Source organism: Arachis hypogaea, chromosome 18, assembly GCF_003086295.3.
Source record: "Arachis hypogaea cultivar Tifrunner chromosome 18, arahy.Tifrunner.gnm2.J5K5, whole genome shotgun sequence".
In the NCBI taxonomy this organism is placed as follows: domain Eukaryota; kingdom Viridiplantae; phylum Streptophyta; class Magnoliopsida; order Fabales; family Fabaceae; genus Arachis; species Arachis hypogaea.
The window spans coordinates 122,940,454-122,951,112 of NC_092053.1; the positions used below are offsets into that span (position 1 = coordinate 122,940,454).

General features: G+C 31.7%; 1 protein-coding gene and 1 non-coding gene across 2 annotated transcripts; both read right to left on the reverse strand.

The window, feature by feature from the left end:
• Positions 1–4,415: 4,415 nt before the first annotated feature.
• Positions 4,416–6,222, reverse strand: LOC112772514 (dirigent protein 21). Its single transcript, XM_025817478.3, has 2 exons — positions 5,822–6,222; positions 4,416–4,854 (listed from the first exon to the last, which is right to left on the reverse strand). Exons 1-2 carry the CDS (start codon positions 6,134–6,136, stop codon positions 4,618–4,620), a joined length of 552 nt encoding a protein of 183 aa, XP_025673263.1. The 5' UTR covers positions 6,137–6,222; the 3' UTR covers positions 4,416–4,617.
• A 3,613-nt stretch (positions 6,223–9,835) lies between these two features.
• On the reverse strand, positions 9,836–9,939 carry LOC112773579 (small nucleolar RNA R71). The gene has a single exon (XR_003188124.1). It is a non-coding gene; the product is annotated as a small nucleolar RNA R71 (small nucleolar RNA).
• Between the last annotated feature and the right edge of the window lie 720 nt (positions 9,940–10,659).

A 10,659-nucleotide genomic window follows, 5' to 3' on the forward strand; every position in this document is an offset into this window, starting at 1 on the left:
AGTCATATAATATTGCTCTTTTGACACTTCTAAAATTTGATAGAATACGTTATATTTTTTTATAGTAAATAGATAATCCATGTTAATAGAGATTACAATAGTGTAATACTAAAATGTTTCTATATAACAATGAACTACTGTGTTATGATGACTAGGAGAATTAGAGTCTTTTAACTCTTCAGTTGATACTTAGATATTCCTTTAATAAGAATTCAGGATTTAGAATTGAATTATGTTTAACCACTTTTGTTTAATAAGATACTCGTTTTAATAACAATTTTATGTGCATTAAGCGCTTAAACAGATAATAATATTTTTGTTTCATGTATTAAGAAGAATTTTTTTTTTTTGTAATTAAAAAAAATTTTCCTTAAGGTTACTTTTAATTAGTGCTAACGGAAGAAAACTATTATTGCAGCAAAGTTTTCACTTTATAGAGTGCCTTCTGGGAAGAAAGAATATGAGTATCTAGCGGAAACAAACAAAAACGAATATGATTGGTATGTTTCTTTTTCATTTTTGGCCTATGCTCATCTTGGGCCTGTTTGGGCCTCCATAATAGTTTCTTAATCCATAATTGTTGATCCTTGCTACTTTGCTATACAAAAACTTTTTATTCCCTGTCCCAGAAAAAAAAAACTTTTTACTTGTCACGAACCCAAAAAAAAAAATTTGTTTTGTGCACATTGATATGTATTTTATACAGCAATATACTTAATTATTAAAGTCATCAAAAAATTTTTACAACAGAATGTCCAACTTATCGTAATCGCTAAAATTAGCCATTAATATATTTCGTAATTTTATTTGTATGTTTTATTTTAATGTGAATCCAATTTGATTACATTACTTATGAAATTTGATTATATATGTAAATCTAGTTGGAAATTATTGTTTATAAAATTTGATTGTAAATACAAATATAGGATGAATTCACATTCTTATACAAATGATTTATCGATGATTGATTTCTATTGTCCATGTAACATAGTCGTTAATTATTATAGTCTTTGCTTCATAATAATTGATGTATATATGTGCAAATTAAAATACAATGAAACAGGTTAAAAACACCTCCTGCAACTCCTTTGTTTCCATCCCTTGAAATGGAACCCAACGCTCATCTTGTCCTTCAAAAGGAGATACCAATCTCTCAGCCTATCTCGAGGGTAAGATATTCAACTTTTAAATAAATATAATGACAAATAATTATGAGTAGAGAAATAATATGAGATGTGAGTTATGACACTCCGTCTCTTTCATATTAGTAGTTGTTTTTTATTATTATTATTATTTAGTGTATTTTATATAAATTAATGCATTGAAATTGTTTCTAACTTTCCAAAAGATTAGAACGATTTATCAGTATGGAATTGAGACATTACATAAACATGTAAATTATAAGACATTTATATTATATAAGGATTTAGCTATTTAATTAAGAGTGTAGTAATAAAAATTTTTCAAGTTTTCTATGTATTTAATTTATTGAAAATATAAATATATTTTCAATAGTTTTTAGTATAATATTTTCTTTTATGCTACTCTAATCATTGTCATTCATAATATTTTTATTTTAGTCATTTGTATACTAATTAAGAAACTTAATAAAGAATTAATTACAAAATTTGTCACTAAAGTATTTTAACTAGAGTAACTAATAACTAATTTATAGTGTAAAATATTTAATAGCTAATTTGGCTTATAAATGTGTGCAGGATAAAAGTAGAAAATATTCAATAAATACTACATTTAAATGTGATAATGACAGATATATCAAACAAAAACAAAAAAAAAACAAAACTACAAATATGAAAAACGAGGATCCAATCATTTTTTTTTTTTTATATTTAGTCCTTCAGAAATCTCATGTTAGATAAAATTATTCTTGAACTATGAAGCACAGACACTTCGTTGAGTTGTCGTGTTCGTGTGTCAGACACATTTCGGACACGACACTCACTGACACTCGTCCGACACGTGTGTCTGCTGTATCCGACCGTGTCTTTAATAAAAAATAAAAAATTATTCTCCGGACACACCTAGACACACCTAAATACCATCACGTGTCAGCGTATCCTATCTTATTCTTAACATATATTTTTAAAATAAATTTAGATATAGTATATATTATTATTTATTAAAACAAAAAAATATTTTAAATACTTGATATAATTAAAATAAGACATTAAAAATAATTAAAAATTTTAATTTATATTTTAATATCAATAAAATATCAAAATATCATTACGATTTATCTTAAAAATACTTTATATTTTATATGTATGCGTATCTATGTCATATAAGATTTTAAAATTCGCGTGTCGGTGTATTCCGTGTCGTGTCAGTGTCTATGCATTATAGTTCATGAAGAATGAAAAGTACTATAGAAGTCTTTAACGGATGGACCTGAGTAAACTTTAAAAATTTATCTAATATTTTTCACTTTTTAGGCAAGATTTGTTTTGAGGTATTGAGATGAAAATAAGAAAGTTGACATGTTTGTTGGTTTAAAGAGTGGTACTAAAATTTTAATATTTTAGTACTTTTAAAAAGTGAAGGCACATGGAATTAAAATTTTTGGAGACAGAAATTGAAATTTTAATAACATTTTATACTTAAAATATTCCCATTTCAATTAATTAATTCTAATTTTACTCTTTGTGCAAATTAAATTAAAATTTCATTCTTATTTCAATTTCTATTTTTTACTTTACACCAAATACAATACTAAAACTTATTTTAATTTCTGTTTCTTAATCTCTATCACTAGTCTCACTATCTATTTCTCTTCCAAACGCTAACTAAGGACGAATTTATTTGATGCAAAATTCTTCATGAACTAAATTATCAATTTCCTCTTTATTTAAAAGAAAGAACGTACATTAGCTACTCTAGCTTACATGCTTGTCTAGAGTAAAAAGTAACTAAAATGGATAACCGTTTGTTTTGACTTTTGGCCACTCAGTTTGCGGGGAATGATGAGAAGCAACTGAAATCCAAACCAATTATTGATGCAAAACCAAAGCCAAATCATACCAACTCATCAAAAGCAAAAGTTCCAATGAGATCAATAACCCCAAGTCACAATAGGCAGAGACCAACAACAATCATCATTAAGAATAATAATACTAACACAAACAATGAACACAAGCAATTACCCAACATTATTCACCATCATATCACCAAAAAGAGCATTATTGATACCAATTCTATTGCTCCTCAAAAGCAACCAAAGAAGAGCATGGAAGCAAATGAGTCCTTAGGGATGAAGGCTAAAACTCGGGGCGTTTCGCCATCCGTGAGATCAACAAGGATTGCAAGTAATTTTGTACTTGATCTTGATCTTCCGAATGAGGCACCGCCGAATCTTAGGACGGAACGAAGAGCGAGCTCAACCACAAGAGGAAGAAGCACTACTAGAGGTTCTAAACTTGTAGGGACTCAGAATCAAGATCCTATTCCAAGATCTATTGTTAGACCATCAAGGTCACCATCACCATGTGTGTCTAATAATAAAAATAATGGTGGTTGGAACCACTTAGAGAAAGCCCAGAAAAGTTTGAGGGCACAAAAGGAAAAGTTCACTCTTGCAGCAGGTGGAGGCAACGAAAATGGAGCACATTTTATGGGAAGTAAAATGGTAGAGAAAGTGGTGAAAGCTAGAAAATCAGGGATCAATAATCAAGCTGAGAAAGAAACAAAGCCAAAACCTTTGAAATATAAGGTGTGATATTTGATTATTTGTGCTTTGCACTTTAATGTTTTCTAGTTCACTTGAGGGAAGTTATTGAAACTAGAATTATGCAACTGTTATGATATGAGAAAATTAAATCATAAAGGATTTGCTCATTACTTGTGTGTTTAAACTATAGTTTTAGTTTTAGTACCACAACTATAGTTCATTATATTATATTTATCTATTATATCAAATGATGGAGCCTATATAACATTTTGCTTAACATTTTTACAACTAAAGGGTTGATGTTCATAGATTTTTTTAGGTGACAGTATCTTGAGTGATACCAATTTCATCCAGATATAGTCATGTAAATAGCAGAGGTACATTTTAAATAACTAAATCTTGGAAATAACTTTTTTCTAAATGTATATTTTTGTTAAAATATAACTTCGCCATACTTCCTTTAAGCTTAAAGTTTGGGTTATGTATAGCTTGTGACTCTAAATCTTTTAAAATATGCATTTTTTAGGCCAAAATTAATAATAGATTTGAAGAGTAAAAATTAATAACAGATTTAAAGGGTCAAAATTCTTTAAAGTGAAAAAGTTAGTAAAGTGATAAAATATAAAATTAATCATTTTTAAATTAAAATAGCAAAACTCACTTATAATGAGGGTTATAAATTCAACATAACTTTTAGCTCTTATCACTTTACCAATATTCTCATTTCACATGATCTAAATTCAATGTGAGGTATTATTCACTAAGGTATCCATTTCACACCAAAATTTATAAAATTAATAAAATACATGCCACCAGCATAGCTTTTCTGGCCAGTTATTGACCAAAGCTTTTGCCGATACACAATATCTCTCACTTTCTCTCTAACAAAAGTCTCATTGATGATTCAGTGAAGTTGTCTTGTTTTTTAGTTACTAGGGATGAGAGAGAGTGATATTGTACTCTACAACAAAGTGCTGAGGAGTAGAAATAGGCATAACACTATTTGCAATGGCAAATCCCCTTGCAAATCTGAATACACCAGTACCACCCACTATTGGCATCTCTCTATTCTCCTCAGAGATAGGGTTCCTCCCAAGCATGCTTATTGTGCTCCCTGCATATATCCCTTCCGTGAATGCAAAATTCGTCAACATTGTCATCCCAAGATCCTGCATATTTAGAGACACATCCAGACATTTTTAATGATATTTTTCATGGATTCAGATTTAATTTCATCTTTCTCTGGGATCAAATATAGGGTTAATAGTCAAATTAGTTTTTGAAAGATAAAACATTCTTCAAATTTATCCTTAAAAGATTTTTTTAATCAAATTAGTCTTCAAAGATTGCGAATTAGTCATATTTATCCTCGGATCACTCCATTAACAATTCTCTTCAAAAATTGATGTTGTAAAACATTAATTGATAACATATATAATACCTGATATGTCCAATTAGATATTAATCAAATATATTTATAAAAATTTATTAATTTAGCCATTTTTTTCAATTACAAAAATTCTATTTCTAATATGACCTAGTGACTAAATTAATAGGTTTTCATAAACATATTTAGTCAAGGTCTAATTGAACATATTATGTGCCATGTAGCTCTAGCAGTTAACATATCAATCATTGACGAAAATTATGAGTGGAGTAACTGAATGACAGATATGATTAATTCGTAATTTTTTAAGGATCAATTTAATTGAAAAAATCTTTCAAGAACAAATTTAAAAAATATCTTATCTTTCAAAGACTAATTTGACTATTAACCCATCAAATATAATACTTAATTCAACAATGTTATGTATGCAAAAAGCAGATACCAAATCAGTTATACAATTTAAAAATAAATTTAACAGCAAGAATATTCATATACATGATAAATGATTTGGTGGCTGGTTTTTTGTGAATTTATGCAATTCATGCGGACAAATAATATTCAAGAACCATATTGATCGTTTTCTCAAACTAAAACCTTAACAGTAAAACTATCTATGACAAAAATTAACGACTACTTAGATGAAGCAGTGAAATCAATAAAGCATTTTGGATACAAAGGATCTTTCTCTCTTTTCTTTCTCATAATTGACTCCATAGCTAATTTTACCATAACCTATGTTAGTACTTCACCTGCAGAGAAGCCAGAGCAAACAAACCCTGGGCTCTTCCAACTTGTTTGGAAGTCAACTCAGGCCCTTCAGTCATAACATCATCCATGGCAAAAATGGACCCAAAACCGTTGGGAACATTCTTGGGTGTGTCCACAATTTGCACCACCGTTGGGTTCTTGTCGTTTCGGATGTCATGGTAATAGAAGTGGAGATGGGTTAGTTTCTCTGAGGGTAAAGTTATGTAGGATTGTTCTGAAAACGCTCCATGGGTAATGGTAGTGAAGGAGATAGAGATTATTAGAGTTATTAGCAAGAAGTTGAGAGCAGAAGCCATGTTTGTGGTAACTCATCAAGTAGCTATATTTGGAACAAACTTATAGGACCTTTTTTGCAATTAGAAATTCTTAAGTTTAATATTTCTTTTTTACCCACGGCGATCTCGAGGTCGTCTTCATATGATTGAGATGAGTTGAGTTGAGACGCTAAGACGTGGTTTGTTGTTGTCACCCACGTGCCACGTGGCAAACATTCCCACTTGGAGAAACGTGCGTCGTAAACCGCTTCATATAAGTCTATAAAATAATAATAAGAGAGTTATAGGCAGGACTTTTTTTAAATAAATAGAAAACTTTTAATTACGAAAATATTCAATTCGTATCATTTTTATTGATTTGAATTTTGTGTCCTATTTCGTTTATAGTGTAAACGAATTAATATTGTATATTTTATTTATACGGTAAACGAAATAAGATACGATATGTGAAATATATATATTTTGCTTATAGTATAAACGAGATACATAAAAAATGATGAAAAGTGATGAACTGTAAATGAGATACGATACCATAAAATTTCAGCAGCTATAAAAGGAGCTAGAACCATTTGTATTCTCCATAAACATTTCACATCTTCTCTTCTGTTTTTCTTCCAAAAATTAAAAAAAAATATCTAGTAGTAGTGAATACGTGGTTGTTAGTGTATATCCCAATTATCATATGAGAAACAGTAACACTGAAGTGATATTTGAGTGTGATAATCTCATTCTATTACGCACTCAACAAGTAAGTTCTTTATCCGAACTAAAAAATCTGATATTGAGGAGCGTTTATGCTAGTGGGAGAAAAGGGGTTGGAAGGGTTAGGTTTAGGTTGCTAGCACTGATGAGAAATAGAGTTTTTCGATTTCGTCTGTTTTGACTCCATAGCGGAACAAGTGATGGAACTTTCTGCGGTGGTGGTAGATCTGACCACTCGAATTTCGTGCAGGATGATCTACCTCAAGCATCATCACCGCTACATTGTGCTAGTCTAGCGGAAGACATGAACGTGGATAGTGAGGATTCCGATGAGGAGTATGTTGCCAATAGCAACGATAGTTGTTCTCCTAAAGATGATGAGGAGGAGGAGTTTGTATCAGAAACGCCAGTTGACACATCATTTGGTATCTTCTGCCTGCCCAATACCCAATTTCAGCCTTATTAGCTATACCCAGTCACTATCTGATGCGTGAGCATCTTGTCTATCTTTTCCTAGCGAATTTGCATCTAAATTGTTGAATTTAATTAAGAATTAATTATATTTTAGCCACTATGGATGCTATTTTGAATTTTGTACAATACTGTTTATTTTAGTTAGCATTTGGCGGAATTTGATGGAGTTTCTGCAGAGAAAGAGAAGAAGCCAATGAGATGACCAGCGAATACCGACGCGGACGCATGGCTCACGTGACCGCACGGAATGGAGGAAATCACAATGACGCGATCGCGTGCCTGACGCGAACGCGTGGACTGGAATCTGCACAAATGACGCGAACGCGTGGACGACGCGGACGCGTCACATGCGCCACGTGCAGAAAATGCAGAAAAACGCTGGGGGCGATTTCTGGGCTGTTTTAACTCAATTTTCAGCCCAGAAAACACAGATTAGAAGCTGCAGAATGGACAGAACAAGTGGTCCCCACCCATCAACTGAAGATCTGTTAATTAATTCAAATCTTAAATTAGGAAAAGATATTATTTTAAGTTTAATTTTAAATATTAGATTTTAAATTTATTAGGATTAGTTATAAAAAGGGATCTGATGCCATCAGATTGGAACTCGGTACTTTTTTACCTGAATCCTTATTTTCTCTTTTCCATGAGCAACTAAACCTCCACTGTTAAGGTTAGGAGCTCTGTCTATTTCTATGGATTAATTTTATTGCTTTTACTATTTTAATTTATGTGTGGATTTATAATTTAAGAAATATTTTCACTCTTTATTTTATGAATTTGGGTGGAACGGAAGTATGACCCTCTTTCTATTTGAGTTCTTGTAAAACTTGGAAAAGCTCTTTACCTAAACAACAGCTTGAAAACTATTTCTCCTAAATTTTAATTATCTGAATTTAATAGGATACGTGACATATAATCCTTTTACCTCTTGGATAATTAGAGTTTTTGTGGCATATAAACTAGAAATTATCGTCCTCTAATTGGAATTAATTGACCAAAGAATTGGCAGTTAATGAATTTTAGGGGAGACTAGGAAGGTCTAAGGAATTAGGGTCTAGTCACATACAGTTTGCCATAAATTAAATCCTGTATAATTAAATTAGTTAGTAAGAAAAGTTAATCCGGAAAAATAGATAACTCTGAAACCTTAACTATCTTCTCCATATATTATTCCCATCTTAATTACTTGCCTTTCTTCAATATTTTTGATATTGTTTAATGTCTTTTATATTGCATTTTAACACTATTTTCTGTCTGTCTAACTAATCCTATCAAACGCTATTGTTGCTTAATCCATCAATCCTCGTGGGATCGACCCTTACTCACGTAAGGTATTACTTGGTACGACCCGGTGCACTTGCCGGTTAGTAAGTGTAGTTATAAAAATACCGCACTAAGTTTTTGGCGCCGTTGCCGGGGATTGACTGTGATTAACAACTACTCGTTGTTTGATTGCTTAGATTAGATAATTTTTTTTAATTAATTTTATTTTATTATTATTAATTTTTAATTTTTTTCTTTTTCCGTACACTTGCGTTCGTTTCCCTCCCCCTCTAGTTTCATTATTTCTTTTTCTTTGACAATTTTTTTTATTTAGTCCGTTTTAATTTTTTTATTTATTTTTATTTTATTTTCTTTTTATTTTCATTTTCTTTTATTTTCGTTTTCGTTTCTTTCCATTTTTTTATATTCTATTAGTTTTATTTTATTTTTTTATCTTCAAAAAATAAAAAATAAATAAAAAATAATAAAAAAAATAAAAATAAAAAATATATATAAATAAATAAAATAGCACTAAAAATTTATTTTTTTTTATTTCTGAATTTAAGTTTGGTGTTACCCAGTTAATTTTATTTTTTCTGTTTATTTTTCCTTTTAGATTTTTGAATTTTTTATTTATTTATTTAGTATTGTTATTTTATTATTTTACACAGGTTACCTCACAGGGACTTCTCTGCACTCTGACGTAGAGAGTCCCATTTTTTTCTTGTTTTCTGCTTGTGTATGCGCAGGAATAGAGATAAAGAACATCTCTTAGACTTTGATTCTGAACCTGAAAGAACTTTCAGGCGACGTTTACAACAAGCAAGACTTTGCAAGGCTGCAGAATTCACTATGGAAAATAATAATGCTAATGCCAATGTGGTAAATCCGAATGGGGATGATCAACAAAGGAGAGTGCTTGGCTCTTACTCTGCTCCTACTGCAGATCTTTATGGAAAGAGCATTGTGGTGCCTCCTATAACTGCAAACAACTTTGAGTTGAAGCCACAATTGGTCACCCTGGTGCAACAGAACTGCCAGTATCATGGACTCCCTCATGAAGATCCAAATCAGTTTATTTTTGATTTTCTGCAGATATGTGATACTGTGAAGACAAACGGAGTGAACCCAGAGGTGTACAAACTCATGCTCTTCCTGTTTGCTCTGAGGGATAAAGCAAAGTTATGGCTAGATTCCCAACCAAAGGAGAGTCTGAATACTTGGGACAAGGTTGTTACTGAGTTTCTCACAAAATTTTTCCCACCAAAGAAGCTGACTAAGCTTAGGTTGGAAGTTCAGACTTTCAGACAGAAGGAGGGTGAAACTCTTTATGAAGCTTGGGAGAGATACAAGCTACTGACTAGGCAATGCCCTCCTGACATGTTCTCCAAGTGGACCCAGCTGGATATCTTTTATGAAGGCTTAGGAGAGATGTCAAAGATGAGCTTAGATACCTCTGCAGGCAGTTCATTGCATAAGAAGAAGACACCAGAGGAGACTATTAAGCTGATTGAATTAGTTGCAAGCAACCAATATCTCTACTCATCTAACAGGAATCCTGTGAACTCTGAAATCTCTCAAAAGAGAGGTGTGTTGGAAGTAGAAGCTGTTAATGCTCTTCTTGCTCAGAACAAGCTGATGTCTCAGCAAATAAATCTACTTACTCAACAGATGGGTGGCATGCAAGTCTCAGTTATCAACACCCAAAATCCACCACAGGAAGTCTCCTATGACATGGCAGGTAACTTTATGCAAAATGATAATTATGATTATACTCAACCTTCTTCTGAACAGGTGAATTACATGGGGAGTGGTCCTAGAAATCCCAACAATGATCCATATTCTAAGACATACAACCAGGGATTGAGGAATCACCCAAATTTTGGATGGAAGGACCAACCTCAGAGACCTCAGAACGTCAACAATAGTTCTCAGGGCGGTTTCCAGCAGAACAATAATTTGGAAGCAATATTGACAGGTTTTAGACAGGAAACCAGAGCATCCATCAAGAACCTGGAAATTCAAATGGGTCAATTAGCCACAAAGGTCAATGAAATTGATCAGAGGACCACTAATAGCCTTCCTGGTAACACAATTCCAAA

What these genes read in the sequence shown, in the direction of transcription:
- LOC112772514 (XM_025817478.3), bottom strand. Translation starts at nt 6,136, where the DNA reads ATGGCTTCTGCTCTCAACTTCTTGCTAATAACTCTAATAATCTCTATC. An exon ending in TTGCTCTGGCTTCTCTGCAG is followed by an intron (nt 4,855 to 5,821) that starts GTGAAGTACTAA and finishes CTAAATATGCAG; the next exon opens with GATCTTGGGATGACAATGTT.